The sequence below is a fragment of the Procambarus clarkii genome, chromosome 5, assembly GCF_040958095.1.
Source record: "Procambarus clarkii isolate CNS0578487 chromosome 5, FALCON_Pclarkii_2.0, whole genome shotgun sequence".
Taxonomy (NCBI): domain Eukaryota; kingdom Metazoa; phylum Arthropoda; class Malacostraca; order Decapoda; family Cambaridae; genus Procambarus; species Procambarus clarkii.
Window position 1 is genome coordinate 2750016 of NC_091154.1, and position 23698 is coordinate 2773713.

The 23698-nt window shown below is 48.6% G+C and overlaps 2 protein-coding genes across 5 annotated transcripts in view; one reads left to right on the forward strand and one right to left on the reverse strand.

The window, feature by feature from the left end:
- Window positions 1-5949, reverse strand: part of LOC123764317 (uncharacterized) — a 54237-nt gene extending 48288 nt beyond the window's left edge. For 2 of the 3 annotated variants that reach the window (XM_069338329.1, XM_069338338.1), the window contains exons 1-4: window positions 5858-5949; window positions 2701-2791; window positions 1928-2520; window positions 16-1678 (exon numbers count right to left, since the gene is read on the reverse strand). In XM_069338329.1, coding sequence (XP_069194430.1) covers window positions 16-1678; window positions 1928-2520; window positions 2701-2771 — 2327 coding nt within the window. In that variant the 5' untranslated portion in view covers window positions 2772-2791; window positions 5858-5949. Of the gene's footprint in view, window positions 1-15; window positions 1679-1927; window positions 2521-2700; window positions 2792-5707; window positions 5830-5857 lie in introns of those variants that run through there. The other variant, XM_069338335.1, reaches the window with a different exon arrangement.
- A 4881-nt stretch (window positions 5950-10830) lies between these two features.
- LOC123765243 (uncharacterized) overlaps window positions 10831-23698 on the forward strand; it is a 41360-nt gene continuing 28492 nt past the window's right edge. Inside the window, exon 1 of one of the 2 annotated variants that reach the window (XM_045753741.2) lies at window positions 10831-11523. In XM_045753741.2, coding sequence (XP_045609697.2) covers window positions 10914-11523 — 610 coding nt within the window. In that variant the 5' untranslated portion in view covers window positions 10831-10913. Of the gene's footprint in view, window positions 11524-17554; window positions 18243-23698 lie in introns of those variants that run through there. The other variant, XM_045753767.2, reaches the window with a different exon arrangement.

Here is a 23698-nt window from a genome sequence, read left to right on the forward strand (position 1 = left end):
TAAATATATACTTACTGAAAATTTGAGACAGCAGCTGCCTCCGAGGGTATGTCGGAAGATAAAGCAGATACGTGTACTTGGGCTTCAGTGAGGATAGTGTTACTGGTGTTCAACGGTAACGTCATTGAGTCTAACTGAATTGGTTTCTTTGAGTCTAACATGGAGTAATCTGGAGCAGTAGAGTCAAAGGGATGTATGCCTGATGTCTGGCAGTCTTTGTCAGATTTCCCTTTGTTATGCCATTTTTCTTTGACTGGTCTTCCTCTTTTGCCAGATCTGCCTCTTTTGTTAGACAATCCTTCTCTGCTGAACACAACTCCTCCTCTGCTGGACACAAATTGCCCTCTGCCAGATGCCAATCGTCCTCGGCCAGATGCCACTCGTCCTCTGCTGGACACCACTCTTCCTCGGCCGGTCACCACCACTCCTTGGCCGGACACCACTCCTCCTCGGCCAGACATCACTCCTCCTCGGCCAGACATCACTCCTCCTCGGCCGAACACCCCTCCTCCTCTGCCAGACACCACTCTTTCTCTGCCGGACACCACTCTTCCTCTGCCAGACACAATCACTCCTCTGCCAGACACCACTCTTCCTCTGCCGGACACCACTCCTCCTCTGCCGGACACCACTCCTCCTCTGCTGGACACCACTCTTCCTCTGCCGGACACCACTCCTCCTTGGCCAGACACCACTCCTCCTCTGCCAGACACCACTCTTTCTCTGCCGGACACCACTCTTCCTCTGCCGGACACCACTCCTCCTCTGCCAGACACCACTCTTCCTCTGCCGGACACCACTCCTCCTCTGCCAGACACCACTCTTCCTCTGCCGGACACCACTCCTCCTTGGCCAGACACCACTCCTCCTCTGCCAGACACCACTCTTTCTCTGCCGGACACCACTCTTCCTCTGCCGGACACCACTCCTCCTCTGCCAGACACCACTCTTCCTCTGCCGGACACCACTCCTCCTCTGCCAGACACCACTCTTCCTCTGCCGGACACCACTCCTCCTCTGCCGGACACCACTCCTCCTTGGCCAGACACCACTCCTCCTCTGCCGGACACCACTCCTTTGTTAATCGTCTTGCACTCTGTTTTAACCTGCGTGATATATTTCTTCGAGTCTAACATGGAGTAATCTGGAGCAGTTGAGTCAAAGGGATGTATGCCAGATGTCTTGAAGCTTGCCTTAATAATATCCGGAGTGCAAATCTCATAGTAAAGTGGCAGGAAGTTGCAGAGAAACGTTTTACAGTCTAGCTTTTCCTTTTGATTCTCCTTGCACCATTTGCTGGCATTAATTTCCCAAGCGATTTCCAACTGGGCAAATACCGACACATGCAGAGGTTGTAGGAAAGGTTTCGTACCGAGCGGCAAACCGTACATTATTATTTGCCTCTCTTGGAGTTCCTTGGCCAGATAGTAACTTACACGAGTTTCGTGCCAATCAGTCCATAATATAACTGGTTTTGTGATGTTGTTTCTAACCAGCCATGGGTCAAATGTGTTGAGAAGATAGTCGGTCAATATTTCAACTGTCATGCAGCCCGAGTTACTGAGCCCCAAACTGCAGTCCAGATGTAATGGTCTGTTCTCTATAATCTTGTTGGAGAGTATCTTGCCAGGAAACACAACCACAGGTGACGGAACCTTCCCATCAGCAGCCACCACAGCTGGAAAAACAATTATCTTGTAGTTATATCCTAAGCTTGCTGCTAAATTACTCAATTTCACAAGTTTATCACAGGTCAAGCCTGGCCTCAGGCTGGGCTCGGGAGTAGAAGAACTCCCAGAACCCTCTCCAGGTATGCTCCAGGTACAGCTTATTACTTCTCATAGGCTAATATAGATTAAAGGCCTACCTGTATACTAAATAATTACAGGCCTAAATTACATCCTAAATAATGGAATAAATTACCTACCTAGTACGGTGATAGTCTTGAGCTGAGCTGAAAGCCAAGCGAGATAAGGATCAGGGGCTCCACTAATACTGTTGACCTTTCCAGTGGTCGGTGAGATTGAGAAGCAAACCTCGTCCATATAAAAATTTCTCGATGGGTCACTCAGCACATCAGCACACTTCTCTTCACAAAGATACTCTCTTACTGCAGAGAACCACTGATGTACTGATGTTTCCGTAACTACTCTTTTAGCCTTAGAGAGGAATACCGGCGACATAATAAACACCTCTGGATGCCTGGCCCTAAAGAGTTTCCACCAAGTCTTTCCTGGCCTGAAGTTCACACAACCTGTTGGCCGCTTCCTTCTGCATCCCTCCTTCACCTCCTTCTTCAGTATACCCTCCACCCAATTCAGCACATCGTCTCTGGTGGTTGGATAGGCTCTGCGATTGGATTTAATTATGTAATTGATTAAACACTCCTCCTCTGCATCCGACAAGATACCTTGAGGGCCATATCTCGTAGGAACAATGATTCCTTTAGCTACCTTCTCTGCCAGAGTGGCTCTTGGAATCTTATGAAATGAAGAGGCTTCTCTTATGGATCTTCTCTTGCTGTATATAAAAGACAAAACTGTTAGGTTTGAGAATCCAACAATTATATTGCATTCTGTAAAAATAAAAGATATAAAATTCATGAATTATATATGCAGTGTATAGTTATTTGATTACATATTTTAGTAATACAGGCCAGTTTTTGTAAGCCAGGTACAGTACTATAACATATTAACTCACCTTTTTACATCCTCAACAGCTTGGGCTAAATCTTCAACACAATATTTTCTTTTTACTCTTTTCTCTGCCATGTTTATCTAAGGCTAAAACCCTGTAAACAAGATGAACTGTAAGAAGACATACAAGAACAGTTGGTGGAGTTTATATTATTCGGGACTCAGATAATACATGTACAGCTATTTTTAGCTACAGCATATCACTGATTTGCACGTACAGTACGCAAACATTTGCAGTCGCATAGGTGAGATCCCTCCACAAGTCTGATCAGAGAAGATGGCTCGCTGCATCATCAGCCCCTTTTTATAATGTCGTTTTGTGTCCCTCATCAGAAGACAATGCTTCTTGAGAGAGGTAAGGTGGCAGTATAAGATGCTCATGATTGACCATTACCTCCCTCATTACCCCCCCCCCCTCTAGAACACTGAAGTGCCAACCCCCACTACAGAGGACCTCTCTCGTCTAATGACAGGGGACATCTGTGCGTGTTCTCAAAGCAGTATGCATGAAGCTAACCTACAGCTTTCCTGTGGATATCACTGGCTACCAGAATCACAGCCATACTTTTTTTTATTTATATATACAAGAGTTATTACATTCTTGTAAAGCCACTAGCACACATAGCGTTTTGGGAAAGTCCGTAATCCTAATTTTCCCCGAATACGACCCGCCAAATCGTTTAACAGCCAGGTACCCATTCACTGCTGGGTGAACAGAGGCTACAGTTAAGGATTAGTATCCGGTCAATCCTCCCCGGCCAGGATACGAACCCAGGCCAAAGCGCTTGTGAAGCCCTGCGTGAGTGTTTTACCACAGCGCCACAGGGACTGCTACCTCCTCTGCCATGTGAGTGTCTAATAACATGCCACAAGCAGCCTGTTTGTGTGTGTATACGGAGTCTGCCACACCTGTTACTCAGCCCATCAAACGGCTCATAGCTGCCCGCTCCTCACCTCCAAGTTGCCACTGCAGCAATCTCCCGCTGTTCTTCTATCAAACTTGATAGAATTCTATGGCAGGATCAACAAAAATATTGCAAGAGAAGGAAGGATGAGTAGATTGCATCTTCTAAGACTGGCAAAAAACTTTTACCAGATGATTAATACACATGATGGAGACAAGTGGAAGTTGTCAAGTACCACGACCACCTCCTCCCACGACCAACCCCACGACCACTTCCCCACATGACCAACCCCACGACCCACTCCCACCATGACCAACCCTATGACCAACCCCACGACCACCTCCCCACGTGACCAACCCCACGACCACTTCCCCACATGACCAACCCCACGACCACTTCCCACCATGATCAACCCCACGACCCACTCCCACCATGACCAACCCCACGACCACCTCCCACGACCAACCCCACGACCACCTCCCACGACCACCGCCCACGACCAGCCCCACGACCACCTCCCCACATGACCAACCCCACAACCCACTCCCACCATGATCAACCCCACGACCACCTCCCACGACCAACCCCACGACCACCTCCCACGACCAACCCCACGACCACCTCCCACGACCAACCCCACGACCACCTCCCACGTGACCAACCCCACGACCACCTCCCCACGTGACCAACCCCACGACCACCTCCCCACGTGACCAACCCCACGACCACCTCCCCACGTGACCAACCCCACAACCACCTCCCCACGTGACCAACCCCACAACCACCTCCCCACGTGACCAACCCCACAACCACCTCCCCACGTGACCAACCCCACAACCACCTCCCCACGTGACCAACCCCACAACCACCTCCCCACGTGACCAACCCCACAACCACCTCCCCACGTGACCAACCCCACAACCACCTCCCCACGTGACCAACCCCACAACCACCTCCCCACGTGACCAACCCCACAACCACCTCCCCACGTGACCAACCCCACGACCACCTCCCCATGTGACCAACCCCACGACCACCTCCCCATGTGACCAACCCCACGACCACCCCCCCACGTGACCAACCCCACAACCACCTCACCACGTGACCAACCCCACGACCACCTCCCCACGTGACCAACCCCACGACCACCTCACCACGTGACCAACCCCACGACCACCTCCCCATGTGACCAACCCCACGACCACCTCCCCACGTGACCAACCCCACGACCACCTCCCCACGTGACCAACCCCATGACCACCTCACCACGTGACCAACCCCACGACCACCTCCCCACGTGACCAACCCCACGACCACCTCCCCACGTGACCAACCCCACGACCACCTCCCCACGTGACCAACCCCACGACCACAACCCCACGTGACCAACCCCACAACCACCTCCCCACGTGACCAACCCCACGACCACAACCCCACGTGACCAACCCCACAACCACCTCACCACGTGACCAACCCCACAACCACCTCACCACGGGACCAACCCCACAACCACCTCCCCACGTGACCAACCCCACAACCACAACCCCACGTGACCAACCCCACGACCACCTCCCCACGTGACCAACCCCACAACCACAACCCCACGTGACCAACCCCACAACCACAACCCCACGTGACCAACCCCACGACCACCTCCCCACGTGACCAACCCCACGACCACCTCCCCACGTGACCAACCCCACGACCACCTCCCCACGTGACCAACCCCACGACCACCTCCCCACGTGACCAACCCCACGACCACAACCCCACGTGACCAACCCCACAACCACAACCCCACGTGACCAACCCCACAACCACAACCCCACGTGACCAACCCCACAACCACAACCCCACGTGACCAACCCCACAACCACAACCCCACGTGACCAACCCCACAACCACCTCCCCACGTGACCAACCCCACGACCACCTCCCCACGTGACCAACCCCACGACCACCTCCCCACGTGACCAACCCCACAACCACCTCCCCACGTGACCAACCCCACAACCACCTCCCCACGTGACCAACCCCACGACCACAACCCCTACAGCACTCCCAATCCTCACACAGGACCTTCACACAAATACAGTTCCACTGTACTATAAACACCGCCTCTGCCTCCAAGCATCCCAGGTCGCCACCACATTTGACCATTGTGCACAAGTGTCAGCGAGGTGGCGCGCCACTGGAGGCCATACTGGCGCCCCTAGAGGCACCGCTGGTCAACTACGAGGCCGCGGGAGCCATTACTGGAGGTGTAAATGATGGAGGCGAGAGATCTCCAGTCCTCCTCTCATCTCCCGCCATCAGCTGCTCTTGTAAACAAACACGGCCGTCACTTCGTACACGCCCGCGCACTGACTCATACAAATCACATCGTACACAAGACGATTCGCAAATGGATTTTTAAAACCTATTTGAGATATATACAAGAGTTGTTACATTCTTGTACAGCCACTAGTACGCGTAGCGTTTCGGGCAAGTCCTTAATCCTATGGTCCCTGGAATACGATCCCCGCCGCGAAGAATCGTTTTTTCATCCAAGTACACATTTTACTGTTGCGTTAAACAGAGGCTACAGTTAAGGAATTGTGCCCAGTAAATCCTCCCCGGCCAGGATACGAACCCATGACATAGCGCTCGCGGAACGCCAGGCGAGTGTATTACCACTACACCACGGAGACTGCTCCCCCTATTCTTCCCTAACCCAATGGAACCCAATATAACCTAACCAAATCTAACCCAATAGGTACCAATACAACCTAATTAAACTCAATGGAGCCTAATCTCTCTCTCTCTCTCTCTCTCTCTCTCTCTCTCTCTCTCTCTCTCTCTCTCTCTCTCTCTCTCTCTCTCTCTCTCTCTCTCTCTCTCTCTCTCTCTCTCTCTCGCTCTCTCTCTCTCGCTCTCTCTCTCTCGCTCTCTCTCTCTCTCTCTCTCTCTCTCTCTCTCTCTCTCTCTCTCTCTCTCTCTCTCTCTCTCTCTCTCTCTCTCTCTCTCTCTCTCTCTCTCTCTCTCTCTCTCTCGCTCTCTCGCACTGTCTCTCTCTCTCTCTCTCTCTCTCTCTCTCTCTCTCTCTCTCTCTCTCTCTCTCTCTCTCTCTCTCTCTCTCTCTCACCCCCCCCCCCATCAACCAGCTCAACTAGGGTAAACCTAACGACCAAACTGGCCAATTAACACCAAACAATATAGTTCAGATCAACAGCTAACGACACCAACGATGTATTTACACATTTGACAAGTGATTTACAGTAATTCTTTTTCACTCGTAAACATTCGTTTGTTTTGAAAATTTAAAACAAGGAAAAAACCGTTAAACGGTCACACGATTTTCAAGATATTTATCATAATAATTTAGCCGGGACAGGAAGCCTGACTGTATACATACACGTTAGGCTTATATCCCGGAATTACTGACCCCGCCCAGGATTCGAACCCGGACCACAAGCAACGCCTAATGGCCCAATCAGTGCCGGTGCGATGACTACGTCTATATTACAGTGTCTTAATATTCCCCATAGGTTGATAGGTCTTAATAACCCTCCAGAGGTTGATAAGCCTTAATAACCCTCCAGAGGTTGATAGGTCTTAATAACCCTCCAGAGGTTGATAGGTCTTAATAACCCTCCAGAGGTTGATAAGCCTTAATAACCCTCCAGAGGTTGATAGGTCTTAATAACCCTCCAGAGGTTGATAAGCCTTAATAACCCTCCAGAGGTTGATAGGTCTTAATAACCCTCCAGAGGTTGATAGGTCTTAATAACCCTCCAGAGGTTGATAGGTCTTAATAACCCTCCAGAGGTTGATAGGTCTTAATAACCCTCCAGAGGTTGATAGGTCTTAATAACCCTCCAGAGGTTGATAGGTCTTAATAACCCTCGAGGTTGATAGGTCTTAATAACCCTCCAGAGGTTGATAGGCCTTAATAACCCTCCAGAGGTTGATAGGCCTTAATAACCCTCCAGAGGTTGATAGGCCTTAATAACCCTCCAGAGGTTGATAGGTCTTAATAACCCTCCAGAGGTTGATAGGTCTTAATAACCCTCCAGAGGTTGATAGGCCTTAATAACCCTCCAGAGGTTGATAGGCCTTAATAACCCTCCAGAGGTTGATAGGCCTTAATAACCCTCCAGAGGTTGATAGGTCTTAATAACCCTCCAGAGGTTGATAGGCCTTAATAACCCTCCAAAGGTTGATAGGTCTTAATAACCCTCCAGAGGTTAATAGGCCTTAATATCCCTCCAGAGGTTGATAGGCCTTAATAACCCTCCAGAGGTTGATAGGCCTTAATAACCCTCCAGAGGTTGATAGGCCTTATTAAGTTAATAGGCCTCACTTAGTTGTGCTTGTGGAGGATGAGCTCTGGCTCTTTGGTCCCGCCTCTCAACTGTCAATCAACTGGTGTACAGGTTCCTGAGCCTATTGGGCTCTATCATATCTACATTGTAAACTGTGTATGGAGTCAGCCTCCACCACATCACTGCCTAATGCATTCCACCTGTTAACTACTCTGACACTGAAAAAGTTCTTTCTAACTTCCCTGTGGCTCATGTGGGTACTCAGTCTCCACCTGTGTCCCCTTGTTCGTGTCCCACCAGTGTTGAATAGTTTATCCTTGTTTACCTGGTCAATTCCCCTGAGGATTGTGTAGGTAGTGATCATGTCTCCCCTTACTCCTCTGTCTTCCAGTGTCGTAAGGTGCATTTCCCGCAGCCTTGTAACTCATGCCTCTTAGTTCTGGGACTAATAACATGTCCCCCCCCCTATGGGTATAAACCTAACGTGTATGAATACCCTCCGGCTTCCTGTCCCCCGACACAATGAATTATTATTATTAAAAAAGACCTTGGGATAATTGTAATTGTTCCATGACCCAGAGACGACTGAGTTGGTCCTCTTGTTTAATGAACTGTTAATACATTGTTTAGTAATTTAACCTTTGGCTCAAGTTAACAAACTCCTAAGTACAGATTAATTATACCTATATGTTGTTTAATAGTGCCCAGAGGGCATCCAAAATTTTCCATTCTTATAATAAGTATCTTCACCGCATTATGTCTGAACAAATGTAAAAAAATAAATAATATAAGAAAATGTACAAATGTTTATGCTATCCTGTAACTAGCCTTTATTATTCTTCAGCTACTAACTTAAAACTTAAAGCACATTTATATAAACAAATTAATGTTATCTAAAATTTTATCTTATATATTATATCAGAAGTAAATTTTCTATTATAAATGTCCCGGAGAAGAAGCTTAGGGCGTCGCTGTCAGCCCGGGTGTGGTCGACCAGTGACTGTGTGGGTGGTAGTGTGTGGTCGACCAGTGACTGTGTGGGTGGTAGTGTGTGGTCGACCAGTGACTGTGTGGGTGGTGGTGTGTGGTCGACCAGTGACTGTGTGGGTGGTGGTGTGTGGTCGACCAGTGACTGTGTGGGTGGTGGGGTGTGGTCGACCAGTGACTGTGTGGGTGGTGGTGTGTGGTCGACCAGTGACTGTGTGGGTGGTGGTGTGTGGTCGACCAGTGACTGTGTGGGTGGTGGTGTGTGGTCGACCAGTGACTGTGTGGGTGGTGGTGTGTGGTCGACCAGTGACTGGGTGGGTGGTAGTGTGTGGTCGACCAGTGACTGTGTGGGTGGTAGTGTGTGGTCGACCAGTGACTGGGTGAGTTTGTTGGCAGTTAGCCACAGATGGACTTTATTTAGCTCAGTATTTACTGTGGCATTTAGAGCAAGGGGGTCAGGACTGGAGTAAATGAAGGTTGTGTCGTCAACAAATAGATTTGGTTTGAGGTGTTGGGAGGCATTTGGAAGGTCATTAATGTAGATGAGAAAGAGGAGAGGGCCAAGTATGCTGCCCTGAGGAACACCAATGTTGATGGGTAGGGTGGGAGAAATTGTATTATTCACAGAAACATATTGGAGCCTGTCAGTAAGGTAAGATTTGAGGTATTGCAGGGAGTGACCTCTGACTCCATAATGATGTAATTTAAGAAGAAGGTTTTGGTGGTTGACAGTGTCAAAAGCCTTACGCAGGTCCACAAATAACCCAACAGGGAACTCCTTTTTATCAGGAGCTGCGTGAATCAAGTTAATCATACTAATAAGTGCATCGTTAGTGCTTTTTTTGGGTCTGAAGCCATATTGACAAGAGCTAAGTATATTGAGTTTGGCTAGATAAGAGTAAAGCTGCTTGTAGATTAGTTTTTCAAAATTTTTTGACAAGTTTGGCAGGATTGATATAGGTCTGTAGTTGTTAACATCTGTGGGGTCACCACATTTGTGGACAGGCGTTACTCTCGCTTTTTTTTAGAATGTCTGGAAAGGTTTGGAGTTCAAGTGACTTGTTGAAGAGCAATGCAATAGCAGGGGCTAAAGATCTGGAGGCTTTTTTGTAGATTAAAGTTGGTATCTCCTCGAGGGCACTAGACTTGGTTTTAAGGGAAAGGATATATCTCATTGACGTCAGTGGAATTAATAGGCTTTAGGTACAGAGACTGTGGATAGTAAGATAGACCTGTAAGATAGTCCTTATTGTCAGTACTGGAAGATGGAATATCATTTACAGTTTACTAACTGTAGGTAGTAACTGAGTGATTGTAACCTATCCACCGCTGCCTACTGGATGGGGGGCGGTGTAACCTATCCACCGCTGCCTACTGGATGGGGGGCGGTGTGCAGGACAAACATATCAATTGTGACACTAGCTCTCCACATATGTCAGTTGCTTAATTTAGAAACTGTACTTGAGGTCGATCTCGAACCCATTGTTGATGTGACGACTTATATTGAATTTTGTAACTAGCTCATCAAGATTGTAACTTGCTTAGCTAAATGAATTGTGGGGTTCAGTCCCTGAGCACATTATGTGCCTCTGTAACCCTTTCCACTACCGCCCACAACATGGGTATGGGGTGCATAATAAATGAACTAAACTAAAAAGCTCAATTACTATTAAGTTTTAGTCTGTTTTTTTAAAGCCACTAGTACTATGCGTACTAGTGGCTTTAGGTATTGTATGTACCACCTCTATCTTTAAATCTAACAGAATGTTTGTACTGCAACTCGGCAACTATGTATGTACTGTTCCTAAATAAATTATTATTATTATTATTATTAAGTCCAGGTATCCGATAACACAAGTCCAGGTATCCGACCAGTGGAGGTGTTTTCATCCGGCCTTGAGAGCCAGGTTTAGTTAGCGAGGCGGCCGATCAGGGCGCCACATGCCGGGTGGCCGTAGCGCTCTACACGCCCACGGTTACAACCGCTGTTATTTCCCTAAACAAATTACTATCCTGTCAATATGTCGTGTGAAAATGGAAGCAACATTCGGTGCGAGGCTTCAACTAGCCGTTTACCGAAGAGGAAACATGTAGTGATGAACTTGGAGCAAAAATGGCACCTTATAAATGAAGCTGAATCAGGCGTGCCACAGCGTGTGATCTGTGACAAATACAACGTCAGCAAAACTACTCTTTATGACATCGTGAAGTCCAAAGATAAACTATTTGACTTTTGTTCCAAAGTTGAGAGTGACGCCGAGATGCGGAATAAAAAAATGATGAGTTCGGCTAAAATTAAGAGCGTAGACGAGGCAGTTTGGGAATGGTACGCTAAGTTTGCCGGGGACCAGGCCGGAAGGGGCCCTGTTCCGGGCTGGCTCATCCAGAGCAAAGCCAAGGAGTTCCATGAGCAGATGAACATTAATGAGGAGTGTGTGTATAGTGATGGGTGGCTGAGGGGATTTAAGTATCGTCATGGTATTTACGGCGTGAAAGCGCGTAGGGAACATAAATCGGTTAATGCAGAGGAAAATACCAAGCTGGAGTCGGTCCGGCAGGACGAATGTCTGCCTCCTAAAATCATTTATAATCCTAATGACACGAGCCCAATACGCGCATCGATCCTTAATTGTGAGTACTCTTACAGTATAATTGTGATCTTTTCTTTCATTTGCAGTATTTAGTGAAGCTGTATTTTGATGTATTTTCGGATAAAAATGAATCAACTGTTTAACGGGGTCGAGAAAGTGTACTTTTAACAAGTCGGATATATGGACCTGAGGTGGTCGGTTTGTACGTCTTCAAACTAGGGAAATAACGTTAACCAAACCCATTTTTTTTATGTATGCGTGCAGATAATTGTTATATGTTTAATATTTAAGATATAATACAAAAAAGATATTGATATATTGTAAATTTAAAAGAAAGCAGATAAATTGTTTGCCTTGTACGATGTTGCCAGACGTAGGAGTCAGGTGCAGGTGGTGGGTTGTTGTGGGCTGGGGGGGGGGGGGGTAGGGGGGACTCACCTAGTTGTGCTTGCGGGGGTTGAGTTTTTATCTTTTTTTTTTTTTTTTTTTTTTTTGAGATATATACAAGAGTTGTTACATTCTTGTACATATACAAGAATCTTAAACTGGTTGGGAGAGGTACAGTCTTTAACATGGTTGGGAAGGTCATTCCACATTCTGGGTCCCTTGATTTGCAGAGCATTTCTAGTTTGATTAAGTCGTACTCTAAGAATATCAAATAGGTATTTGTTTCTGGTGTGGTGCTCATGGGTTCTGTTACAACCTTCTATGAAGCTTTTGAGGTCAGGATTGGCACTACAGTTCAGGGTTTTATATATGTATAATACACATGAGAGAATGTGCAGTGACTTAATGTCTAACATATTCAGAGATTTGAGTAGGGGTACCGAGTGATGTCTGGGGCCAGAGTTGGATATTGTCCTAATAGCAGCTTTGTGTTGAGTAATTAGAGGACGTAAATGATTTTGGGTAGTAGAACCCCAAGCATTATACCCTCTGGGAGATCATTTACATATATCAGAAACAGTATAGGTCCAAGGACTGATCCCTGTGGGACTCCACTGGTGACTCCCCGCCACTCCGAGACCTCACCTCTCACATTGACTTGCTGTGTCCTGTTGCTTAGGTACTCCCTTATCCAATGGAGTACCTTCCCTTTCACTCCAGCCTGCATCTCAAGCTTGTGCACTAATCTCTTATGTGGTACTGTGTCAACGGCTTTCTGGCAATCCAAAAATATGCAGTCTGCCCACCCTTCTCTTTCTTGCCTGATTTTTGTTGCCTGGTCGTAGAATTCAATTAGCCCTGTGAGGCAGGACTTGCCATCCCTGAACCCATGTTGATGCTGTGTTACAAAGTTCCTTCGCTCCAGATGTTCTGCTAGCTGTCTTCACCCTTCACTACCTTCACTGCCCTTCACCACCTTCCCTACCCTTCACTACCTACCCTACCCTTCACCACCTACCCTACCCTTCACCACCTTCCCTACCCTTCACCACCTTCCCTACCCTTCACCACCTTCCCTACCCTTCACCACCTTCCCTACCCTTCACCACATTCACTGCCCTTCACCACCTTCCCTACCCTTCACCACCTTCCCTACCCTTCACCACCTTCCCTACCCTTCACCACCTTCCCTACCCTTCACCGCCTTCCCTACCCTTCACCACCTTCCCTACCCTCCACCACCTACCCTACCCTTCACCACCTTCCCTACCCTTCACCACCTTCCCTACCCTTCACCACCTTCCCTGCCCTTCACCACCTTCCCGGCCCTTCACCACCTTCCCTACCCTTCACCACCTTCCCTACCCTCCACCCCCTTCCCTACCCTTCACCACCTTCACTACCCTTCACCACCTTCCCTACCCTTCACCACCTTCCCTACCCTTCACCACCTTCCCTACCCTTCACCACCTTCCCTACCCTTCACCACCTTCCCTACCCTTCACTACCCTTCACCACCTTCCCTACCCTCCACCACCTACCCTACCCTTCACCACCTACCCTACCCTTCACCACCTACCCTACCCTTCACCACCTACCCTACCCTTCACCACCTACCCTACCCTTCACCACCTACCCTACCCATCACCACCTACCCTACCCTTCACCACCTACCCTACCCATCACCACCTACCCTACCCATCACCACCTACCCTACCCTTCACCACCTACCCTACCCTTCACCACCTACCCTACCCTTCACCACCTTCCCTACCCTTCACCACCTACCCTACCCATCACCACCTACCCTACCCTTCACCACCTACCCTACCCTTCACCACTTACCCTACCCTTCACCACCTTCCCTTCACCGCCACAAATGGCTGAAGGGAACATGAGTATGGTAACAATGAGTCACAATAACGGGGCTGAAGATATAATGACCAAACCACACCCCAGAAGATGATGAGATAATGGTCCATCTTGGACCATTAACAAGTCTATTGTCAACATCTCTTTAACCAAGTCTATCGATAGACAAGTCCATGTCTATCTCCCTGTAATTCCCACCTAACTAAATATTTATATATGTATGATATATATGTAAGTTGAGGGTTCCAAACGTGTCGTTATTATCGGTTATCGTAGCAGCGGGTCTCAGATATTGCTGAGAAGCTTGCCCAACCGTTCTTAAGATGGCCGAACGGATCAAGAAGTTAGGCGATGTCTTCAAGTAGACCAAAGATGTATTGGGCGATATGCCCAAGTGTTTCTGGCGGTAGCGAGCCTCGGGTCCGGTGTCTTCCAGTGTGTTACTGGCCCATCAATGGGGCATTATATTGTGTTTGGGAATGATGGCAGCCATCAGCGGCTCCTTGATCATGAGGAAGGAGTTTGTGTGTGTGGATCAGAGCACAGGTGAGAGACCACCGGACGACCTGTAGACTTACTGTGAGTAACACCACGTGTCCGTGGGCTATGACGACGACACCCACAACAGGCGGACTGAATCACCCGCCCATGGCACCTTTGTGGGGTTCCTGGTAGGTTGTGTAGTCTGTCTTGTGGTGGTGCGCGGTGCTGAGACAGGCGCAAACTGCTACTTCTTGACGACGTTAATGACTGATGCACAAGATGATGAAGATGAAGAGAAAGGTAGACAGGAGAGCAGGGAGAAAGTGGCAGAGTTCCTCCGCTCCCGTGTGGGTAACTTTGGTAATGTTTACGGCTGCCGGTGTGGCATCCACATCTTGGCTGTGGTGGTGGATGTTGTTTTACTTGGCTATCATAGCTATATAGTCCAAGGCAAGACCTTTACCTTGATGGCCACCTACCCCTGGAAAAGGGACGTCGTGACCTTCAGGGACATTATGTCCCTGATATTCGCGCCCTTCGCGAGGTGCGACATTGACTAGGACGACGCCATTTTGGGGCTGACCACACGCAACTATGTCTGTTATAACCCGTTGGCTCTTGTATATGAGAAGTTTTCTCTCATTATTTTTATTTATTTTATAGTTATGTTTGTGTTGGGTTGTGTGACTGGTTCATACATTGTGTACCAAGGGAGCCCCTGGGGGCAGCGCTCCCTGCTGGCCATGGGGGGCAAGACCCGCCCCCACGAGGACAGGCTCCTCACCAAGATCACCGCGGGCGACGTCCTTGTCCTCCACTACCTGCGGCCCAGGACAACCGGACGACACTATAGGGAGGTGGTGTCTGGCCTGGTCCACCGGTTGTGTCGTAGGGACACCCAAGAGCCTTACAGGGACACCCAAGAGCCTTACAGGGACACCCAAGAGCCTTACAGGGACACCCAAGAGCCTTACAGGGACACCCAAGAGCCTTACAGGGACACCCAAGAGCCTTACAGGGACACCCAAGAGCCTTACAGGGAGCTCTTGGTCCCCCTATACACACTCACCCGGGCCAACACAGAGTATACAGCAATAAACATGATTAATATAACGGACATTTGACGGGGGCGTGCAATAAGAGGCTCTGGTGGCCGCTCTACACGGTGATGCGACCTCGGGAGGCTGCGGGGGCAATCGTCTGGGGAAAGCGCCAAGCCATTACCACTATATAACACTGGCAAGGGGTCAGGATAAGGATTTGGGATGGGACGGAGGGAAGGAATGGTGCCCAACCACTTGGACAGTCGGGGATTGAGCGCCGACCTGCACGAAGCGACACCGTCCACCCCAAGTGGTTGCGTTGCGGCTTCATGAATAAAAGTGAATAAAAGGAAAAAAGTGTGTGTGTGTGTGTGTATAATAATAATAATTTTTATTTAGGTAAGGTACATACATAAAGAGATTTTACAAAGTTTGTTGGGTTAATAGATAGAGCTAGTACATACAATGCCTAAAGCCACTATTACGCAAAGCGTTTCGGGCAGGAAAAACATTAATGACTAAAGCTTAAAACTAATGGGTAAAAAGAATAAAATGTGTTGAGAACAAATAAAAATAGAGGTAAAAGAGGGGGGAACATGGTTGAAAAAGCAGAACAAATACAGTATAATTACCTAAGTGTAATTACCTAAGTGTAGTTACAGGATGAGAGCTACGCTCGTGGTGTCCCGTCTTCCCAACACTCTTTGTCATATAACGCTTGGAAACTACTGACGGTCTTGGCCTCAACCACCATCTCCCCTAAGTTGTTCCAACCGTCTACCACTCTGTTTGCGAAAGACAACTTTCTAATGTTTTTTTTTGGCATCTTTGTTTCCTGTGTGTACTCGCCTAGTTGTGCTTGCGGGGGTTGAGCTCTGGCTCTTTGGTCCCGCCTCTCAACTGTCAATCAACTGACTGAACAACTGAAAAAAAACAGATTTGAAATTAATTTCCTATGGATACCATCACATGTCGTCTCCTAACGTACCCTCATGTGGCTCATGTGGGTACTCAGTCTCCACCTGTGCCCCCTTGTTCGTGTACCACCAGTGTTGAATAGTTTATCCTTGTCTTTCCGGTCGATTCCCTGAGGATTTTGTAGGTTGTGATCATGTCTCCCCTTACTCTTCTGTCTTCCAATGTCGCAAGGTGCATTTCCCGCAGCCTTTCCTCGTAACTCATGCCTCTTAGTTCTGGGACTAGTCTAGTGGCATACCTCTGAACTTTTTCCAGCTTCGTCTTGTGCTTGACAAGGTACGGGCTCCATGCTGGGGCCACATACTCCAGGATTGGTCTTACATAAGTGGTGTACAAGATTCTGAATGATTTCTTACACAGGTTCCTGAATGCTATTCTGATGTTAGCCAGCCTCGCATATGCCGCAGATGTTATTCTTTTTATGTGGGCTTCAGGAGACAGGTTTGGTGTGATATCAACTCCTAGATCTTTCTGTTCGTTTCATGGAGTAATTCATCTCCCATTCGGTATCCTGTATCTGGCCTCCTGTTTCCACTGCCTAGTTGCATTACCTTGCATTTCCTCGGGTTGAACTTTAGCAGCCATTTGTTGGACCATTCATTCAGTCTGTCTAGGTCATCTTGTAGCCTCCTACTATCTTCATCTGTTTTAATTCTCCTCATAATTTTTGCATTCTTAATTTTTTTTTTAATTTTGACCCGAAGGGCTAGTTTATTGGGCAGCGTCACTCATCCTGTGAGTGGACATACCACCATAGTGACAGTATTGGGCAGCGCCACTCATCCTGTGAGTGGACACACTGCCATAGTGACAGTATTGGGCAGCGCCACTCATTCTGTGGGTGGACACACCGCCATAGTGACAGTATTAGGCAGCGTCACTCATCCTGTGAGTGGACACACCGCCATAGTGACAGTATTGGGCAGCGTCACTCATCCTATGAGTGGACACACCGCCATAGTGACAGTATTGGGCAGCGCCACTCATCCCGTGAGTGGACACACCGCCATAGTGACAGTATTGGGCAACGTCACTCATCCTGTGAGTGGACACACCGCCATAGTGACAGTATTGGGCAGCGCCACTCATCCTGTGAGTGGACACACCGCCATAGTGACAGTATTGGGCAGTGCCACTCATCCTGTGAGTGGACACACCGCCATAGTGATACTGGCAAAACTTCGCCATATCCGGATACCAGTTCGGATAACAGGATGTTTGGCCGTTAGTTCAGACAGGCATCATCTATACTGATTAGAATAACCACGAATTTATTAGAACAATTCAGTACAGTAAAATAAGTAAAAAAATTATCTAATACAATAACAAATATAATTTTCTTAAAAACGATGTGTATAGGCTGTAGTTTCCTGCTAACATTTTGAGATTTGTTTTTGTTTTGGTTTGGCGGCCTAGGGCCCATGTGCTCTGGACCGTCGCTATATACCACAGTGCTGTCCCGTTAGTGAAACATTTTCTTAAATAATTTGTTCATTTTCACAGTCTGATAGTTTGTTTGCCAGGACCATGTCTGGTAGGAGCAGTAATTGTCGTGAAGGTGTTAAGAGGAAAAAGGTTGTGTTAACCATTAAGGATAAGTTACGGGTCATAGAACTATGTGAAAATGGCCGGTCGACTCGGAGTGTTGCCAAGGAATTTGATATAGGCACTAGTACTGTCAGTGATATCAAGAAACAAAAATATAAACTCATGAAATACATAACAAGCAGTGAGAGTGGCGGCGCAGGAGGCAGATGGTGTAACAGGAAGACTGTGAAGCTTGGACGGCATGCACAGTTGGACCAGACTGTGTACACGTGGCTTGTACAGCACTGTGCAGCGGGTGCAACAGTTAGCGGCTCAGAAATAAGGAATGCTGCAAGCATGTTTGCTGACAGTCTTGGCATACAGGATTTCAGAGCAACTGATGGCTGGGTTGCCGGGTTTAAGGGCAGGCACAATATTGTGAAGAAGAGGAACATTGGCCCTGACCAAGGTAAGCGGAAATTGATGTTGTCAGTCAATTCTTTCAATCATTCCCCCCCCCCTAGAGCCATGTATGTGGAAATAAGAATTATGTTCGGTTTGGTACACAAAATTGCGAATATGTCTATTTTTGGACTTTCCTGGTAAGAATTCCAGCTTATCCGGATGGGCAGCTCATCTGGTGAGGGGTGGGCCTGTCACCCCATGTATTCCGGATAAGCGAGAACAGTCGGTAATGCTATAGTAACGGTACTGGGCAGCGCCACTCATCCTGTGAGTGAACACACCACCATAGTGACAGTACTGGGGAGCGTCACTCATCCTGTGAGTGAACATACCACCATAGTGACAGTACTGGGGAGCGTCACTCATCCTGTGAGTGAACACACCACCATAGTGACAGTACTGGGGAGCGTAACTCATCCTGTGAGTGAACATACCACCATAGTGACAGTACTGGGGAGCGTCACTCATCCTGTGAGTGGACACACCACCATAGTGGCAGTACTGGGGAGTGTCACTCATCCTGTGAGTGAACACACCGCCATAGTGACAGTACTGGGGAGCGTAACTCATCCTGTGAGTGAACACACCACCATAGTGACAGTACTGGGGAGCGTAACTCATCCTGTGAGTGAAATGAGGACCTTAAACAATACAGGATACAAAACACAATCGAATCTGCCCATAGTTGAAAAACAGCATGTCAAGGATTTGGGAATAATAATGTCTGACGACCTAACGTTTAGGGAGCATAACCAAGCAAATATTGCGTCAGCCAGAAAAATGATCGGACGGATTACGAGAACTTTCAAGTCCAGGGATCCCATCACAATGGTTGTATTCTTCAAGTCACTTGTGTTGTCCCGTCTTGAGTACTGCTCAGTACTCACTTCCCCCTTCAGAGCAGGAGAGATTGCTGAAATAGAGGGAATACAGAGAACATATACGGCACGCATAGACGAGATAAAACACCTAAATTATTGGGATCGTCTCAAAGCTCTCCAAATGTACTCACTAGAAAGGAGACGAGAGAGATACCAAATAATATACACATGCAAAATACTGGAGGGCCAGGTCCCAAATCTACACAGTAAAATAACAACGTACTGGAGTGAACGATATGGAAGAAAATGCAGAATAGAACCAGTGAAGAGCAGAGGTGGCATAGGCACAATCAGAGAACACTGTATAAACATCAGAGGTCCACGGTTGTTCAACGTCCTCCCAGCAAGCATAAGAAATATTGCCGGAACAGCCGTGGACATCTTCAAGAGAAAACTGGACGGTTTTCTAAGAAAAGTTCCGGATCAGCCGGGCTGTGGTGGGTACGTGGCCCTGCGGGCCGCTCCAAGCAACAGCCTGGTGGACCAAACTCTCACAAGTCGAGCCTGGCCTCGGGCCGGGCTTGGGGAGTAGAACTCCCAGAACCCCATCAACCAGGTATCAACCAGGTAACCAGGTATCAACCAGGTGAACATACCACCATAGTGACAGTACTGGGGAGCGTAACTCATCCTGCGAGTGAACATACCACCATAGTGACAGTACTGGGGAGCGTAACTCACCCTGCCAGTGAACATACCGCCATAGTGACAGCATTGAGCAGCGTCACTCACCCTGGGAGTGAACTTACAGCCATAGGATGTTCACTCATAACCTGTATGACTGTCAATAATTCTGAGGATCAACGTCCCTGTGCCCTAGTCTGTGACCAGACCTCCTGTTACTGGTCAGGTCAACCAGGCTGTTTGGTGCAGGGGCTTGCACGCTACCGCATCAAACTGTCTCGCTGATCAAGTATCCTTCGATGGTGCAACTTCCATGTTTGCCTGTTTTTTCTTCCGTCCCGAATCACCTTATGCACTTGAAGCCAAGACGATTTCTTGCAATCGCTGATTCCCTCCATCGGCCCCGTCCTTGCTATGCTATCCTCTCACATTGTTTGCCCATAATTGATAAAAGTCTTGGGGATGAAGTATTTAATATGACCTCAGCGGCCAGCACATCCGCTCCTCCATGTCCACAGGTGCCAACTCCGCGGGAACATCCTTCCCCGGCCCGAAATGAGACCAAATATCCCTTACTTAACCCTTGGATTACATATCCTTGTATCAGGGCGTCTCCCAAGCGTCTGTCTTGTGAGAATACCGAAGTAACTTCCAGGGAGAGGCACAACATTAGAACGCTGGATGTATGATGTAGTCCTCCAACGCTCTCCACCACTTCGGTAGAGTGAAGGAGTCGACCTTTAGCTGCAATAGTTTGCCCGAGACGCCTCGACGAGGACAGGAAGCCGGCGCCTTGTCGAAGGTCTCCCCATTTGCCTTGATGATCTTTTCCAGCTGAGCTTTATAAGTTATAGGAAACAGTGCTGGGGTCACTATAGCTGTTGTCTGGGGTCACTATAGATGACTGGGGTCACTATAGGTGTTGTCTGGGGTCACTATAGATGACTGGGGTCACTATAGGTGTTGTCTGGGGTCACTATAGGTGTTGCCTGGGGTCACTATAGCTGTTGTCTGGGGTCACTATAGCTGTTGTCTGGGGTCACTACAGATGACTGGGGTCACTATAGGTGTTGTCTGGGGTCACTATAGATGACTGGGGTCACTATAGGTGTTGTCTGGGGTCACTATAGATGACTAGGGTCACTATAGGTGTTGTCTGGGGTCACTATAGGTGTTGTCTGGGGTCACTATAGCTGTTGTCTGGGGTCACTATAGATGACTGGGGTCACTAGGTGTTGTCTGGGGTCACTATAGGTGTTGTCTGGGGTCACTATAGCTGTTGTCTGGGGTCACTATAGATGACTGGGGCCACTATAGGTGTTGTCTGGGGTCACTATAGGTGTTGTCTGGGGTCACTATAGATGACTGGGGTCACTATAGCTGTTGTCTGGGGTCACTATAGATGACTGGGGTCACTATAGGTGTTGTCTGGGGTCACTATAGATGACTGGGGTCACTATAGGTGTTGTCTGGGGTCACTATAGGTGTTGTCTGGGGTCACTATAGATGACTGGGGTCACTATAGGTGTTGTCTGGGGTCACTATAGGTGTTGTCTGGGGTCACTATAGGTGTTGTCTGGGGTCACTATAGATGACTGGGGTCACTATAGGTGTTGTCTGGGGTCACTATAGATGACTGGGGTCACTACAGATGACTGGGGTCACTACAGATGACTGGGGTCACTATAGGTGTTGTCTGGGGTCACTACAGATGACTGGGGTCACTATAGGTGTTGTCTGGGATCACTACAGATGACTGGGGCACTACAGATGACTGGGGTCACTATAGGTGTTGTCTGGGGTCACTATAGGTGTTGTCTGGGGTCACTACAGATGACTGGGGTCACTATAGGTGTTGTCTGGGGTCACTATAGATGACTGGGGTCACTATAGGTGTTGTCTGGGGTCACTATAGATGACTGGGGTCACTATAGGTGTTGTCTGGGGTCACTACAGATGACTGGGGTCACTATAGGTGTTGTCTGGGGTCACTACAGATGACTGGGGTCACTATAGGTGTTGTCTGGGGTCACTATAGATGACTGGGGTCACTATAGATGACTGGGGTCACTATAGGTGTTGTCTGGGGTCACTACAGATGACTGGGGTCACTACAGATGACTGGGGTCACTACAGATGACTGGGGTCACTATAGGTGTTGTCTGGGGTCACTACAGATGACTGGGGTCACTACAGATGACTGGGGTCACTACAGATGACTGGGGTCACTACAGATGACTGGGGTCACTTCAGATGACTGGGGTCACTACAGATGACTGGGGTCACTACAGATGACTGGGGTCACTATAGGTGTTGTCTGGGGTCACTATAGATGACTGGGGTCACTATAGGTGTTGTCTGGGGTCACTATAGATGACTGGGGTCACTATAGGTGTTGTCTGGGGTCACTACAGATGACTGGGGTCACTATAGGTGTTGTCTGGGGTCACTACAGATGACTGGGGTCACTACAGATGACTGGGGTCACTACAGATGACTGGGGTCACTACAGATGACTGGGGTCACTACAGATGACTGGGGTCACTATAGGTGTTGTCTGGGGTCACTACAGATGACTGGGGTCACTATAGGTGTTGTCTGGGGTCACTACAGATGACAGGGGTCACTATAGATGACTGGGGTCACTACAGGTGACTGGGGTCACTATAGGTGTTGTCTGGGGTCACTACAGATGACTGGGGTCACTATAGGTGTTGTCTGGGGTCATTATAGATGACTGGGGTCACTATAGGTGTTGTCTGGGGTCACTACAGATGACTGGGGTCACTATAGGTGTTGTCTGGGGTCACTACAGATGACTGGGGTCACTATAGGTGTTGTCTGGGGTCACTACAGATGACTGGGGGTCACTATAGGTGTTGTCTGGGGTCACTACAGGTGTTGTCTGGGGTCACTACAGATGACTGGGGTCACTATAGGTGTTGTCTGGGGTCACTACAGGTGACTGGGGTCACTACAGGTGACTGGGGTCACTATAGGTGTTGTCTGGGGTCACTACAGATGACTGGGGTCACTATAGGTGTTGTCTGGGGTCACTACAGATGACTGGGGGTCACTATAGGTGTTGTCTGGGGTCACTACAGGTGTTGTCTGGGGTCACTACAGATGACTGGGGTCACTATAGGTGTTGTCTGGGGTCACTACAGGTGACTGGGGTCACTATAGGTGTTGTCTGGGGTCACTACAGATGACTGGGGTCACTATAGGTGTTGTCTGGGGTCACTACAGGTGACTGGGGTCACTATAGGTGTTGTCTGGGGTCACTACAGATGACTGGGGTCACTATAGGTGTTGTCTGGGGTCACTACAGATGACTGGGGGTCACTATAGGTGTTGTCTGGGGTCACTACAGGTGTTGTCTGGGGTCACTACAGATGACTGGGGTCACTATAGGTGTTGTCTGGGGTCACTACAGGTGACTGGGGTCACTATAGGTGTTGTCTGGGGTCACTACAGATGACTGGGGTCACTATAGGTGTTGTCTGGGGTCACTACAGATGACTGGGGGTCACTATAGGTGTTGTCTGGGGTCACTACAGGTGTTGTCTGGGGTCACTACAGATGACTGGGGTCACTATAGGTGTTGTCTGGGGTCACTACAGATGACTGGGGTCACTATAGGTGTTGTCTGGGGTCACTACAGATGACTGGGGTCACTATAGGTGTTGTCTGGGGTCACTACAGATGACTGGGGTCACTATAGGTGTTGTCTGGGGTCACTACAGATGACTGGGGTCACTATAGGTGTTGTCTGGGGTCACTACAGATGACTGGGGTCACTATAGGTGTTGTCTGGGGTCACTACAGATGACTGGGGTCACTATAGGTGTTGTCTGGGGTCACTACAGATGACTGGGGTCACTATAGGTGTTGTCTGGGGTCACTACAGATGACTGGGGTCACTATAGGTGTTGTCTGGGGTCACTACAGGTGT